Raw genomic sequence first — 17,314 nt, 5'->3', positions numbered from 1 at the left:
TTAAGTGTCTTCTAAACTAGTCTTTAAGTGAAGGGATTGTGAATGTCAACAAGAAAGGACATTCTTGATTTTATTTGCTTTAACGTGCTCTGATGATGTATCATTCACAAGAGCACGGACATGTGTCAGAAAGTAAACACGTTTTAATAGAACTATTTTGATTACTGTTCGATCTGTTAACAGCAACCGTCCCAGATGCTCACCTGGACGACAGGAGATCTCGGACACCAAGTCGCCTGCTTTCGTCTTCTCCATGATGTCTGGTCCAAACACACCTGCGTTCTCCAAGCTGGGCTGTGACTTCGACGTGGGATCGGCAGCAGAAGAGGTGAACTTCAGAAGCTGGAAGACTCACACGTGTATTGTTTCATTAAAGAGTTTCATCATTTAATTTGTGTGTGTGTGTGTGTGTGTGTGTGTTGTAGGCATCTCCATTTAACTTCACAAGCTCCTATTTCAGCGAAAAGGTATTTCTGGAGAAATGTTTGTGTTTAATGGCTGAATGTTTGAAATGTTTGAAAGCTGATTTTGTATTTCTAGGAACAGAAGTCACCAGGATCAGCACCCAAGTTCTCAGGTGAAGTATGATTCATGAGTAATATCTACACTACCTGTCAAAAGTTTGGAATAATTACGTTTTTTTCAAAGAAGTCTCTTATGCTCACCATTTATTATGATTATGCTCCATTTATTTGATCAAAAATACAGTAAAAACAGTCATATTGTCAATATTATAATTCAAAATAATGGTTTTCTATGTGAATATATTTTAAAATGTAATTTATTTTAAAGTGTAATTTATTCCTGTGATCAAAGCTGAATTTTCAACATCATTACTCCAGTCTTCAGTGTCACATGATCCTTCAGAAAAAATTGAATTATTATTGGTGTTCAATTATTAATAATGGTTCTTAATATTATTAATGTTGAACACTTTTTGTGGGAACCGTGATAATTTTTTTGATGAATAGACAGCATTTATGTAAAATATATTTATTTTCTTTACTGTCACTTTTGATTAATTTAATGCATCCTTGCTGAATTCTTAAAAAAATTAGTGTTTCTTGAGAAAATGATGATGAAAATTCAGCTTTGATCACAGGAATAAATTACATTTTACAATATATTCACATAGAATACGGTTACTTTAAACTGTAATAAATATTTCACAATATTACTGTAGTTTTAATCAAATAAATGCAGCCTTGATGAGCAAGAGACTTCGTTTAAAAACAAAAAATTATTCCAAATTATACATTATATTTTGCCTAAATGGTTCTATATACATAAGTCAAGAGTCTAGAGTTGATGCTGTTGTTTCTCTCCAAGGCTTCCTGTTTGATGAAGCCGAGAGTCGTCAGGAGGAGTTCTCCTTCTCGTTCGGGATGGAGAGCCCTCAGAAGAGCTCATCCACACAGGACACTTCAGGACCGGCCGATTCCTTTCCCTTTTCATTCAGCTTTGGAAAATGATAACTTCACAAACATAAATCTTATCCATATAGCTGTACTTCAGAGATGTGTTCAAACGTCTGTTGACGTTACATTCTACACTATATGTTGTATGTTTGTTAAATACATGTTTATAACAGTTACATACGGCAATATTTACTGCAGATTCTGCTCCATTTGTTCACTGCTGCAATTTTAGTTTGAGCAACATGATTCAAAATAACTTCAATATATGCTTATTCTTCAATGCATGCATTATAATTAATAGAAAATTAAAGGAATGGTTTGAATTCTTGCATTTTCTTCTCATTAAATGTATTTGGTGCTAATTTGTTACTGAAAATATAACAACACTGAAAAAGTCGAATTGTTTTCCCTCTACTTACAACACAGCAAGGTATTTTTTAAATATATATTTTTATTATAGATTGTAGTATATGTATTTTTATTTATTTATTAAATGACAGTACATTCCTTTTTAATATGACATTCATCATTTACATGTTAGATTGTGATGGCTTACATTTGCAGACAGAAACTGAATCATTTACTGTACACTTCTGGAGATTTCAGTAAAATAACCATTTCATAGTTGTTGACAGTAATACGAAAGTCTGCTAAACATGGAAGTTTGAAATGTTCTGACAAAACCTGTCAAGAACACGTCCAGTTGCATAAACACAGTCACTATGTTAAGACTATCTTAAGAACTAGTCAACAACTAGCAGTTAGATAAGATATCCAATTCACATTAAACCGATCTAACTTTTATCTATTTTATATAACTAATTTTTAAGACTAGTCTTAGCCAAGCCGTTTACGCAACCGGCCACAGATGACTATAGTATGAGCAGTTATTCAACTGGCCAAAACAGGCCATATTAACCCCCAAAATCAGGAGAAAAATTACGTTTTGCAAAAATAAAATGTAGCTTTTAGGATCTTCATGATTTTTGCATTGTGAAATTTTCATGACAATTAAACAAAACAAAAAATCTCATTCTTAATACTGCAATGCTAAACATTATGTTAGTGTGTATGAAAATAATGTCACAATGCAAAAAAATTTAATTAAAAAATCCTCAACAGGCTTAATTTACTTTCATTCGCCTGTTTTAGTTACACTCACACCTGGTTCATTATAGCGATTATTTTCTAGACTTTTTTTTAAATGAAAGTCAATGTAGAGTATTAAATACTGGGGATGTAAAACATGCTGCACTAGAACTATCTATCGCTTCACATTAATCACGTTGCATAGACAGTCACAATATCATAGATACATACAACACTGAAGCTCACAGACACACACATCACCTGTTCTAATGTTTCACAATCACAGCACCTGGTTCACAATCTCCACCTTTACCTGCGACATCAAACCATTCCCCGCATGGAAAAGCTGCAGGAATAAAGATTCGCCAGGAAATAGACAGTAAAATCTGCAGAAACTTTTATCAACTAACAGCAGCAGTTTAGTGTAAAGAATAAACACAGTGACCGTCTACACTGAACGTGGCCGGTGTTGCATTGCACAAGGAAAATACATTTTTGAACAGCAAAATAACTACATTACAACAACAAGGTGATTTTAATTAGAGGACCAGACACATCACGAGCTGGCTTTGATGAAATGGTCTAAAGTGATTCAAATATATAACAAATTTAATTTATAGCAATAGATTCACACATATTATTTATTATTATATTTATTATTATTTAAATCGAGTGGAAACAGACGTGTGCAGTGTTTTTTTAGTCCTTTAACTGAGACGTGTTTTTGTCCTGCTAAAACTGAGCTTTTCTAAAAGACGCTCTACTAAATGCATATATTTGAACACGGAAGTATTTTAAAAACGATGGTGCATGTTTAGTCACTATCATACGACGCGAAGCGGAGGGATCTTGAATCAGCCTGAAGGGGTTGTATTCGCTATAATAACCGCCTCGCTCTACATTATCCCGTTTATTACATGGCTACCTACCAAATAAATCAATAATTTGACAAAGAATATTGATTTAAACGGGAGTTTATTGATTTATAAACGATTGTATTGCTTCCGCTAAAGAAAATAGTCCGTTCCGTCTCTACGGTTAGAATCCTGCGTCCATAGCAACGCTCTGTTTTTCATGGCAACGGTGTGTTATACTTAGCAGCGTCTGTTATCAAGAAATAACATTAGAATTCAACCAAGCCATGTAATAATGATAGATACATTATCTATGGTTGTACCAGGTTTATTGCGCCTGCTATTTACTTCCATAATGTTGTTAAAAATAAATGCTACTTTGTACAATCTTCATATTACATTCCTGCAGATATGAGAGAAAATGTACCTGTGATTGTGGCAAAACATGAGGATAGTTGTGTTTAAGACCAAACATGTAATGGCGATCGAGTGTGATCTGGACGCATTCAATGGTGAGATATTTTGCAAATAAAATAATCGTGGCAGAAGAATAGCTTGAGGAATTTATAAGATTTGGTCTCTCGGTATCATCTCAGTGAGCTTTTACGCTTAATGCATACACAGTAAGATGATTTAAGCATTTTCAGTAGGGGTGTAACAATATATCGTGTCACAATATATCGCAATACAAATGCAACAATATATTTCGTGGATAGTTCACCCAAAATAAAAATTCTGTGTGAGAAAAAATTCAAGTTTTCATTGTTTTAGTGTCAGTACTACATTAAACTACTATATAAAATGTTGAGTATAATGTATAATAATGCAATGGGGGAATATTTGTGTGTCCTGATAATGCCAAATGTCTGATGTTACCAGTAAAAAGTGGCTTACATTATTTTAAATATATCTAGTCGTGAAACAACGCAAGCATATTCGTCTAAAATAATTCTGTTTTCATCTTCAGAATCATGAATATTGTTATTCTGGTGTCTCTATTCTCCTGAGCATTGGGTTTCCAGCACATAGTCCAAGCCTGTTCATTTACACACACAATGTAATATCAAATTTAGCATTTTAATCAACAGTAAATGTTTTGTTAACCTTTTATCATTTGTCTTGGAGTATCGCAATAATATCGTATCGTGAGTTCAGTATCGTGATATGTATCGAATCGTGACATGAGGGTCTCGTTACACCCCTAGTGTTCAGACATTTCAGTGTGGACGGAGAGTGTTTAGAAACGAAAATGCAGTTTTAATGTAAATATATCAATAATTCTATTAATTACACTGGGAGTGATCTAGTTTTGGACGCTCTGCATCAGTCCAGCTTAAAGATGGAGCAAATACAGGCCTCCAATGGAGAAGAAGATCAGGTTCAGGCACACATCTCGAGTCGTACCCTCCTTCACTTACTAAAGCATCAGGCGTTCACCTGTTTTAACGGAGGAGTGGCAGTCGTGTGTGGGTTGAAGGTCGCTTTAAAACCCGGTGTCGATGCTGAGAGAGCGACGGGTCACGTGTTCGATCTCTCCCGTCACATACTCGTTGAAGGACGTCTGATACTTTGCCAACATCTTCAGCATCAGTCGGAGATTCAGCCACCACTGAGTCTTGGGCATCCGGTGTCTGCAGGGCGAGAGGAACTTTACAATAAGCTTCATTAGTTAATGTATTAACTAACAATGAGCAATACATATGTTACAGTATTTATTAATCTTTGTTAATGTTAGTTAATAAAAATACAGATGTTCATTGTTTTTTCATGTTAGTTCACAGTGCATTAACTAATGTTGACAAATACCTTTGATTTTAATAACGTATTAGTAATTAATGCTGAAGAAGTATTGTTCATTCTTAGTTCATGTTAACTTATGTAAAAAAAAAAAAAACTAATTTAGTTAACTAATGAACCTTATTGTAAAGTGTTACCCTGATACTATGGAAGCTTATGGGTATCAATATTAAATTTGAAATGTAATATGCAAAATGACAATGCATTTCTGTATTTTAATTTTAATTTTCCAATACATTTTTAAAACGTTTGGTGCAAAATGAAAATGTTTTATATGTAAATTGAATATTAAACCTATTGCATGAAATGGCAAATGTAAATTATATAATTTAATCATCATTTTCATTTTGCACCAACGTTGCACAAATGTATTGGAAAATATAAATTTAAATACAGAAATGCATTACCATTTTACATATTGCATTATCATTTTGCACATTACATTTCAAATGTAATATTGCTACCCATAAGCTTCCATGATACTAGTTAGACTTGTCATTATGCATTGGTAAAGTAAGGTTTGAAGCAGCCTTGAGAACTGGAAAATAATTATATGTCATAATATGTCAAGTCATTTCCACTCTTTTTTTTTTTTTTTTTTTGTCTACCTGAATCATGCATAACTTAAACATTTTTTTGTTGCAATTGTTTAAATTATTTCGATGACTTTATATCCATCTTTTAAAGTGAGTAGTAGCAGCTCGACACAGCTGGTCATCTCGTCTTCTCCAAGCAGAATAAAGCCTTTCCTCCATCTCATGAGAATGCGTTTAATTTTTCAACATCTTTCAAAAGTACTTTTTTCATGTGTCCATTTTTTTAAATGAGGAAAAAAAATATATCTTTGCCTCTTAGAGACTCTACAGGTGAATAGGGTAACATTTTTAACTAGCAGATATCACCATGAAACTTTCCCAGTTGATTACCCAATTGATTTTCACCATGTTTTTTGGATTAAATGCTATATAAATCAGGCTAGGAATAATATATTTACAAATCCCTCAGTAAATGTCTTCATAATATAACTAGGTACAAGACTGGAGAGTTTGGTGTATATAGGTGCTACTGAAGTGGAGATTTCAGACTTGGAGTATGAGAGAAAAGTCATTTTGAGGAAACGGGCTTTAAAGATTTATGAGATTGCGCATTTAGAGTTAAATCCCCCCTTTTACTTTCACGATTGGTTGCTGATAAAAAGGAAATGACCATATTAGGATCCGACAGCATTGTACAGGGGAGAGCGAGCTTTCTAACGGTGTATATATTAGCAGCGGGATGATTTACAACACAAACAGACAAAGTGTAGTAAAATAAAGACCTAAATGTGTATTTCAGGCTTTTTTTCACCACAAGTCTGAAAGAAGACATGTTATTGAAGACAAATATCCCCAAATCTCAAAATTGACCAGTGAAAAAAACAAACATGTTTTTGCCTGCCGTGTCTCGCCTTAAATCAGCCGTTACGATATCATTACGGCACAACTGGTTGTGAAAGTAGTATGTGCCTAATATGTAAGGGTGAAGTCAGGTTGATTAGGACAGTTTTTGACTAGGAAAAAGTGTCCTTAACCCCTGCTGAACCTGGTGTAGTGTGTGTAATTGTTAGAGTCACTCACACAAAGTCGGTCTGGTCCTTCAGCTCAGTGACGGGACTGAAGGTCAAAACCTTCTTGTACAGGCCGATCACACAGGCCGAGTCTGGGGTGTTAGCAAACACACGACCTGACAGACACAAACACACTCACTCTTTTCATCTTCTGCAGAAATCTAAAGTTTAACCTGCTGCTCAGAATTAGATCTGTCATGTGACTAAATACCATTGACTTCAACAGGAAAACACAAAAATGTAAAATTAAGAGTCAGAAATATCTGATTTATACAGAGATGTTTATATCACAGTTATATTTAGTTTTAAACATCCTCTCACCTAGTCTAAAATTGTCGATCATCTTCTCTGTCAGCCACTGCACGGCTCGAACGCCCAGTTTAGTGCCGTAGTTTCTGTCAAACGGTGTCGGCACTCCACCCTATAAACATCAGAGACACAACATCATTTCTTTCAGCAGAGCCAAACCCCAATGTTGTTTGGGGTGTCCTTCCTAAAACGCATTAAACTTTCGTTTACAAAGACGTGAAACTCAGCGAGTGGTCAGGGGTGTTCACTGATATATGCTCACACAAAAATCTCTGCAAAAGATGCTTTCCAACAGGTGTTTTACCATTCGTTGTAAAACTGTGGACCTGTTTTTCCAAACGCCTCACACCCGTACATTCTTCCGTTGAGAGCTTGAATAACAGACACTCCTACAGAAAGAATACAAACAACCCCACTTCCGGCGGAGTAATACCGTACCTCACAGTACATCCAATACAAGTCAATGGAGTTGGACAAAAACTACGATAACACCTGTTGGAAAGCATCTTTTGTGTGAGCATATCAGTGAACACCCCTGACCACTCGGTGAGTTTCACGTCTTTGTAAACGAAAGTTGAATGCGTTTTAGGAAGGATTGTTCCAGTGCACCTATGCAGCCATTCTGGAGGAGGGGGGGAAAGCAAAAGAAACCTAAAATGCTCGGGACAGCAGCATGTGTCCAAATTTTAATCTTAACCATTCTATTTCATCAGAAAGGATCTGTAAACAGGACTTTAAGTGTAAAATACCGAACCTGTCCTTTTAGATAATTTATAGGATGCACAGAGATGCTGAAAGGGACCCTTCATATGTCACTTTATTAGTTGTTAAATAGCTAAGTTGAGCCTGTACCTGCTGCAGATGTCCCAGGACATTGACCCTGCAGTCGAAGACACCTTTGCCCTCTGCCGAGTAGAGCTTATGGATGAAATCAGTGGTGTATTGCTCATGGCATTTCTCATTCCTGTGAACAGAGCAGATTTACTCTCATGTCATTAAAGGTGCAGTGAGCCGTTCCTGAGAAACACTGGTGAAAATTGAAACCCAAGCAAACAATTCTGTGAATATTTGCTAGATGTCTGTTCTGTGTGTATGCAATTTCGGGTAACACGTTATTTTACAGTGTCCTTGTTACATATGTTACATGTACCATAGTAATAACAGTAAATTATGCATAATTACATGCAACTAATCCTCAACCAAACCCTAATCCTACCCTAACCCTATAGTAAGGACATGCAGTTGCTTAATATTACTCAGTACTTACATAAATAATTACACTGTAACAAGGACACCTTCAAATAAAGTGTTACCCAATTTCGGATGCGGCCGCCATTTCCATCCTGGGAAATTGGTGCGAAATATCCGTCATAAAAATGGAAGTGGCTGCAATCTTTTTTCATACATCATAATAAATGATTATTTATGATTATATTCCAATAGTTTAGATTATTATCAAATAATTTAGGAACCTAAAATATGTGTTGCAGGGCAAAACTGTGTTGTTAATGTGGACTCGTTACCTCAGCACCAGACCTCTCTGAATGTCCTTCTTCATTTTCTCCGTCAAATGCTCCACATTGGTCTAAAAGAAGTGACACACCAACAGCAAAACAGTGTTTATTCTTCCATGTGTAGATGTGGAGCGTTGGGAAATGTTAACTTACGGTATATTAAACTGTTTAATAAAATGATTATGCCATTAAAATGCACTCTCAATGCCTGTTTTTGTTTGGAAAACGAGTAACAGACTCCATAATATCAGCTGGCACATGGTTAAAACAATAATTATGATACTATCATAGACGATACACGTCGCACAGCCCTACCTTGAGGTCATGGATGTTGAAAGGATCTTCGAAGATGTAAGCGGCGTCCGCTCCGACAGCGATGCCTGTGGTGGTTGCCAGATATCCACAGTATCCACCCATAGTCTCCACCACAAACACTCTCCTCTTGGTCCCTGTGGCCGACTGCTTGATCTTATCACAGCTCTTCATGAAACACAGATCAGCTTCAGATTAAAAACTGCACAACGAATGCAGCGACACGGCATCTTTATTTATAGCTTCTGCAATTAAGGTGTGCAGGTGTGCAGCTTTTCAGATATAAGCCTCGTTTCAAAACCTAACATTTTTTATTTTATCAAAGCAAGTTTTTGTATTAACCTCCTTTTATTTATTGGAAAGTTTTATATCCATAAATGTAAATGTACAAAAAGTATACAAACGAGAATTGAATTTGTACTTAAATACAATTTCAATGTCTGTAAATAAGAAAGATATAAAAATAAAATCTAGAATGTTTAATATTCTTTCATAATATGCTTTTATTCATTCTTGTCTTTTTTCTTTTCTTTCTTTTACATCTGTTGGCAAATAATTTTCAATAGGAAAATGAGGCTTTTTTTATATCTTTTTCTTGTTGACTATTGAACTATAACTTTTTTATTGTTTAAAGGTTTGTCTGTCTTTGTATCTTATGTTTGTTAAAATTTGCAATAAAAAGAAATAAAAAATAAGCATAAAAATACATTTATATTTAAATTTTACATTGATGCTTTTACCCAAATCGATTTCTATTGCATATTCAGTATTTTGCATTGTATCGGCTCATGCATTTCTTGGGAATCAAACCCATGACCTTGAGGTTGCAAGCCAGGACACATAAATATTAGGTGAAATTGTAAGTTTTTTTGATTGATTCTTTCTATATTTACACTGATATCTCACTTCATTTTTTCTCACTTACACAGCGTTACACTAACTTAGAGCATTTGTGTTGGTGCACATATGTTGCTCTAAGTGTGTATGCAGGGTTGGGAGACAAAAAAATTGATTCTCTGAAGCATTGTAATTCTGACACAACTTCAAAAAAATAAATGTTTACAGAAGTACCCTAGCAAAATCATCTACTGTGTAGAGGCAGCTCACTAGGTTTGGAAACAGAGAAACAATATTTTCTTGTCTTCTCCATTTCTTGCAAGTTACATTTAGGTTTAGTAAAATACATATGCCAATAATCTAAAAGAAAATATCTATGAGTGTTTATGTGTGTCGTGAGTCCTGTACTTACGCCCATCGCTGCATTAACCGCAGTATCGCTGCCCAGACTGAACTCAGTGCCTGGAACATTGTTGCTGATGGTGGCAGGGATGATGCACATGGGAATACATAATTCATCATAACGGCCCCTCGCTTCAACCAACTCCAGTACGCCCTCGTACGCCTGGACACCACAGAAAGTACAGTCAGATATCAGAAAGTGCAGTCAGATATCAGAAAGTTAAGTCAGATATTAGAAAGTGCAGTCAGATATCAGAAAGTGCAGTCAGATATCAGAGAGTACAGTCAGATATTAGAAAGTACAGTCAGATATCAGAAAGTGCAGTCAGATATCAGAAAGTACAGTCAGATATCAGAAAGTACAGTCAGATATCAGAGAGTACAGTCAGATCAGAGAGTACAGTCAGATATCAGAAAGTGCAGTCAGATATCATAAAGTACAGTCAGATATCAGAAAGTGCAGCCAGATATCAGAAAGTACAGTCAGATATCATAGAGTACAGTCAGATATCATAGAGTACAGTCAGATATCAGAAAGTGCAGTCAGATATCAGAAAGTGCAGTCAGATATCAGAGAGTGCAGTCAGATATCAGAAAGTACAGATATCAGAGAGTACAGTCAGATATCAGGAAGTACAGTCAGACATCAGAAAGTGCAGTCAGATATCAGAGAGTACAGTCAGATATCAGGAAGTACAGTCAGACATCAGAAAGTGCAGTCAGATATCAGAAAGTACAGTCAGATATCAGAGAGTGCAGTCAGATATCAGAAAGTACAGATATCAGAGAGTACAGTCAGATATCAGGAAGTACAGTCAGATATCAGAAAGTACAGTCAGATATCAGAGAGTACAGTCAGATATCAGGAAGTACAGTCAGATATCAGAAAGTACAGTCAGATATCAGAGAGTACAGTCAGATATTAGAAAGTACAGTCAGATATCAGGAAGTACAGTCAGATATCAGAAAGTACAGTCAGATATCAGAAAGTGCAGTCAGATATCAGAGAGTACAGTCAGATATCAGAGAGTACAGTCAGATATCAGAAAGTACAGTCAGATATCAGAGAGTACAGTCAGATATCAGAAAGTACAGTCAGATATCAGAAAGTACAGTCAGATATCAGAAAGTACAGTCAGATATCAGGAAGTACAGTCAGATATCAGAGAGTACAGTCAGATATCAGAAAGTACAGTCAGATATCAGGAAGTACAGTCAGATATCAGAAAGTGCAGTCAGATATCAGAAAGTGCAGTCAGATATCAGAGAGTACAGTCAGATATCAGAGAGTACAGTCAGATATCAGAAAGTACAGTCAGATATCAGAAAGTACAGTCAGATATCAGAAAGTACAGTCAGATATCAGAAAGTACAGTCAGATATCAGGAAGTACAGTCAGATATCAGAGAGTACAGTCAGATATCAGAAAGTACAGTCAGATATCAGAGAGTACAGTCAGATATCAGAAAGTACAGTCAGATATCAGAAAGTACAGTCAGATATCAGAAAGTACAGTCAGATATCAGAAAGTACAGTCAGATATCAGGAAGTACAGTCAGATATCAGAGAGTACAGTCAGATATCAGAAAGTACAGTCAGATATCAGAGAGTACAGTCAGATATCAGGAAGTACAGTCAGATATCAGAAAGTACAGTCAGATATCAGAGAGTACAGTCAGATATCAGGAAGTACAGTCAGATATCAGGAAGTACAGTCAGATATCAGAAAGTACAGTCAGATATCAGAAAGTGCAGTCAGATATCAGGAAGTACAGTCAGATATCAGAAAGTACAGTCAGATATCAGAAAGTGCAGTCAGATATCATAGAGTACAGTCAGATATCAGAAAGTGCAGTCAGATATCAGAAAGTGCAGTCAGATATCAGGAAGTACAGTCAGATATCAGAGAGTACAGTCAGATATCAGGAAGTACAGTCAGATATCAGAAAGTACAGTCAGATATCAGAGAGTACAGTCAGATATCAGAAAGTACAGTCAGATATCAGGAAGTACAGTCAGATATCAGAAAGTACAGTCAGATATCAGAAAGTGCAGTCAGATATCAGGAAGTACAGTCAGATATCAGAAAGTACAGTCAGATATCAGAAAGTGCAGTCAGATATCATAGAGTACAGTCAGATATCAGGAAGTACAGTCAGATATCAGGAAGTACAGTCAGATATCAAGAAGTGGAAGATAACACAGGTTGAAACTGGGGCTGGGTGATACAGAAAAAACATTCAAATTTTATTTCCAAATTTTGACAGTATTCAATAGATATCAAAATGTAAAAACAATGATTTTTTTGCACCCCATGAAATTTTTGCCCCCCATAATCTGGATAGTACAGCTATTGTTACACAGTAAATACAAATTTTTTACCGCAAAATCAGCACTAGTAAAAAAAAAAAAAAAAAAAGACAGTGACACTTATACATTTTTACTAAATGAACACAAAAGGAAAATTTAAAAATCATATAAACATAAAGAATCAATAAGAAATATGAAATATGTATATATATATAAAAATACACAAAAAGTGCAGTCTTACTACAAAAGGTTATGGTTGTTGAAACAACAAAGCAAGCTCTTTGAAGAACAAAGAAACACATTACACAGAATAAGTGGCATGTCTATTAGTTTGCATTAACATGTTTGTGTACCTCAAAACCTCCGACGACAAACAGTGACTGGATGCTGAACTTGCTGAGGTTTTCCACCAGTTTCTCCATGCAGGTGCTGGGAAGGGTTCTGGAGAACATCGAGGGTCACAAAGCTGGGATTAAATCAAAGAGCCAGTGAAAAATGCACTGACTTTTAAAGATGACTGACCGTTTAGTTCCCAGCAGAGATCCGCCCTGACCCGTCCAGCCGGCCACCTGATTCCACGACACTTCATTTACCTAAAAAAAACAGTGGGATTTCATGTTACAATTTCATTAATATTCATATAACTATTGTTCTTCCCAAATAACAGAAAGAGATTATACTACCCCCTTTTATATTAAAAAAATGTTTTTGTTTGTTCATTTGGATTGCACTCATTTGTTGCATGCATTTGGGAATTATGGATAATAGGATCATTGGTTGGAATCATTGGATGGAATCACGGAATCCATTCATAAAAATGAAATTTACAGTATACTGTAACACAAAATGTCATGGAATTAAAGCACAAAAAATACTATTTAACCCTTTTGCGACCTTATGGACATTTTTATCTTTTTAAGTTTCGTTTTTTTGATCACTTTGCCTGTGTTAATGCCAACTGCATATATTTTGGCACAGGTGTGTATTTTTATTGGAATTTTACTATTTCACCCCCATTTCCTTTAATAAATCTATTTTGCACTAGCAACACAAAATAGTTCCTCTCAGGACCTTTTGGACAAAAATGTCCCCATTGAAACCCATTAAAACTGCAATTTTTAATCCCAGGGCCATTTAACTATAAAATGATGCAATCTTTGTTAATAGGCTTTCATTCTGTTGGCAAGGCTTCAAAATTTTAATTTGTACTATTTTTCACCAGATGGAGCTAATTTCTCAGGTTTGGCCTATAAAGCAAATACTCGCTTTATTCTTGTTTTCTGCTTATGCATATTATAGAGCCAATTGGATCAATTAAGCAGCTTTAATTGTGTGGGTGTGTTGGTATATGTGTAATAAAAAAATTGTGTGTGTGTATGTGCGTGTATGTGTGCTTGAAATATCTGAGAGAGAAAAACTCTACTGCAAATCACGGACAAACCACTGTGCTCCAGAGGAGTTCTGCTGCATGTAATGGGGAAACTTTGGTTCTGCGCCCAAACAAAATCTTAACGAAAGCTCATTTTTTGAGATATCAATCTCAAATTTGGAACACGACTTGTTTAGATTTATGGCTTTGATTTTCAAAGCAGTTTAAGAGTTCAACATGTTTCATAAAATATATATTTTATATAAAATATTGTTCATAAATCATTTTCATAAACTTAAACCTCTATAACTTTTTTTTTTCTTTTTTTTACTTTTTTTTTTACTTCAGCAATAATCTGCCACGGGTCTTCTTTAAAATGAGACCAAACTTAAGTCTGCGCTCCCAAGATTCAAAATTTTATGACGGTTTTTACAGACATTTTTGTCCACTGTGGACCTTTTTTGAAATGATGCACAAGGGTTAAATATGAAGTCTGCATGTTCTGCGTGTCTCTGTGTGAATCAGTTTCATCTACTACACACATTCTGAAGCACACATGATGCTCGTGGTGTTTTCATCACTATATGAGGACATGAACACATGAACTTCATCTCTAGAGCTGCCCTGGAGAGTCACTGCATTAAAATGCATCATTAAAGAAATCATTGAAATGCACAGTTCTTCACCGCTCCATTGGCCAGACCCTCAAATCCATCGCTGACGAAGTAAACCCGGTGTCCCGTGGCCAGACCGACCCTCACCGCTGACCTCACCGCAGCGTTCATGCCGGCGGCTGGAGCTCCCACGTTCAGGATGGCCATCGAGTAGTTGCTCTGAGATCAAAATTAATAGCATGAAACTGGGATATAATGGAAGAACACATAACCAAACCAACCCTTCACTGAGCACCAAGAATCTGCTCTTTTCTAATGGAAGAGTCTATGCATTTTAAATAGAATTATTCAAAAATATTGAAAAAAGAAAATGCTGTTACACTTAGATAGAATTTAGAGAATTTAAATTTGTCTAATATTTTGATGTTTGCATCATTGATTCAGTTTTTTCCCTGTTTATCACTGTGAAGCTGCTTTGAAACAATCTGTATTGTATAAAGTGCTATAGAAATAAAACTTGACTTTAATATTAGCATTTTATGATCCATAAGCCCTGATATCTTAGCTAAAATAAAAATGTATAAGTACCAGTTGCAAAAAATGACTTGAATGTAAAAGTTTACAGTTTTGTATTTGTGACTTTGGATCACAAAACCAGTCACATGTCACACGGGTATATTCGTGGCAATAGCCAACAATACATTGTATGGGTCAAAAAATTATAGATTTTTCTTTTATGCCAAAAATCATTTAGATATTAAGTAAAGATCATGTTCCGTGAAGATATTTTGTTAATATATAAAACATTTATTTTTGTGAGTGAATGCAGCACAATCGTGAACATAAATGAACAACTTTAAAGGAGATTTTCTCAATGTTTCGATTTTTTTGCACCCTCAGATTCCAGATTTTCAATAGTTGTATCTCGACCAAATATTGTCCTATCCTAATAAACCATACATCAATGGAAAGCTTATTCAGCTTTCAGCTGATGTATAAATCTCAATATCAAAAAATGTACCCATGTGACTGTTTTTGTGGTCCAGGGTCACATATAATGCTGTAAAATCAGGTTTAGTGTTCGTGTGTTACCTGGACCGCAGCAGGTTTATGATAGGCCAGCAACTTATAAATGTTCCAGTTGTTCTCAAAACTCCTGTAAACAGTATCATTTGATTCATTATTACTCGCTTGTGTGGACATCAGTCTTCTCAAACTTTGACCTCAGCAGGTTTATCTGCTAATTAACACAGATGATAACGAAGCGTCTCACCTGCCCCGTAACTGGATGGCTTCTTCAAACCGCTTCTCATTCATGGCCCTCTGAACCTCTTTAGTCTGTAAGAAAGAGAGTCAAATTATTCTCTTAAGGCAAGATATACTTGACAATACTTGTTTTTCATGCACTGGTTAATGTTGAGATTGTATCGACTTGTGTTGTTTCTTGTTTTTCTTACCAGACATCTTGTCTCATTTTGTAATTGATGTAATACCTTTTATATGTCTGCAAATGTATAAATGCAGTTTTAAAAAAAACTTGGGAGTAAAAACCGGTGCACTACTGAAGACTCACCATCTCTACGGCCTCCATGAGCGGGAGACGCACGGCCTGGTTCCCTGATAGGCCGATCACACAGGCGGGGGTGTCCGGTCCCGCCTCCAGCAGGGCCACCACGGCCTCGACACCCATCTTACTGCTCTACAGGACAAAACATCCACAGCCTCACGTCAACATCACTACTCAAAACTACTGTAAGGGTTTAAAGGTGCAGTGTGTCATTTCTAGCGGCATCTAGTGAGGTTATGAATTGCAATCAACAGAAGTTACGGTGGCCGACAGGAAGTGATGTCGTTGTCTGAGACAGCAGAGAGTAGCCAGTTAAAGGGATACTCCACTTTTTTTGGAAATAGGCTCATTTTACAATTCCCCCAGAGTTAAACAGTTGAATTTTACCGTTTTCGAATCCATTCAGCCGATCTCCGGGTCTGGCGGTACCACTTTTAGCATAGCTTAGCATAGATCATTGAATCGGACAGGACCATTAGCATCGCTCAAAAAAAAAAATGACCAAAGAGTTTAGATATTTTTCCTATTTAAAACTTGACTCTTCTGTAGTTACATCGTGTACTAAGACCGACAGAAAATGTAAAGTTGCAATTTTCTAGGCTGATATGGCTAGGAACTATACTCTCATTCCTGCGTAATAATCAAGAAACTTTGCTGCCGTACCATGAGTCCAGCAGGCGTAATGATATGACACAGTGCCTGAAAATAGGTCTAATAGGTTAGACAAACTTAGTCCCGGTCACGTTGGAAGTTACTGAGCTAGGGACTATTTTCAGGCGCTGCGTCATATCATTACGCCTGCTGGACTCATGGTACGGCAGCAAAGTTTCTTGATTATTACGCAGGAATGAGAGTATATTTCCTAGCTATATCAGCCTAGTAGAACTTTTCATTTTCCGTCGGTCTTAGTCAGTGTTGGGTAAGTTACTTTTAAAAAGTAATTAGTTATAGTTACTAGTTACTTCTCATAAAAAGTAACTGCGTTAGTAACTGAATTACATCATTACAAAAGTAACTAATTACCAGGGAAAGTAACTATTGCGGTACTTAAAAAAAAAGAAAGAAAAAAGTTTAAATATAAGAAATGTCTTGGATACCCCCAATGTGAAATGTTAAATGAATGAAATGGACACTAAATATAACATCTTATTATTATAAAACATTGTACACTAATCTACACTATTTTAATGTTGCTGTGGGACAATGTGAGAGACACCTATTAACTTAAATATTAAAATATTATCATTACTATAGTGGAACAACAAAACACAATAGATGGTTTAGAACTTTTAATATTTATTGCACAGACCACAACT

The 17,314-nt window shown here is 35.8% G+C and overlaps 1 protein-coding gene across 1 annotated transcript in view; it reads right to left on the bottom strand.

Moving 5' to 3' along the window:
• Positions 1–4,477: 4,477 nt before the first annotated feature.
• Positions 4,478–17,314, bottom strand: part of pfkla (phosphofructokinase, liver a) — a 25,602-nt gene continuing 12,765 nt past the window's right edge. Inside the window, exons 10-22 of the mRNA XM_084421386.1 lie at positions 16,005–16,130; positions 15,705–15,769; positions 15,524–15,587; positions 14,504–14,650; positions 12,971–13,041; positions 12,802–12,889; positions 10,149–10,301; positions 8,903–9,067; positions 8,597–8,658; positions 7,926–8,037; positions 7,086–7,185; positions 6,775–6,880; positions 4,478–4,992 (exon numbers count right to left, since the gene is read on the bottom strand). Coding sequence (XP_084277512.1) covers positions 4,845–4,992; positions 6,775–6,880; positions 7,086–7,185; positions 7,926–8,037; positions 8,597–8,658; positions 8,903–9,067; positions 10,149–10,301; positions 12,802–12,889; positions 12,971–13,041; positions 14,504–14,650; positions 15,524–15,587; positions 15,705–15,769; positions 16,005–16,130 — 1,407 coding nt within the window. The 3' untranslated portion in view covers positions 4,478–4,844. The remainder of the gene's footprint in view (positions 4,993–6,774; positions 6,881–7,085; positions 7,186–7,925; positions 8,038–8,596; positions 8,659–8,902; positions 9,068–10,148; positions 10,302–12,801; positions 12,890–12,970; positions 13,042–14,503; positions 14,651–15,523; positions 15,588–15,704; positions 15,770–16,004; positions 16,131–17,314) is intronic.

The sequence above is a fragment of the Rutilus rutilus genome (assembly GCF_951802725.1).
Source record: "Rutilus rutilus genome assembly, chromosome: 10".
Classification (NCBI taxonomy): Eukaryota; Metazoa; Chordata; class Actinopteri; order Cypriniformes; family Leuciscidae; genus Rutilus; species Rutilus rutilus.
Note: the sequence above shows the minus strand (reverse complement) of the source record. Positions and strands in the feature narration are given on the sequence as shown.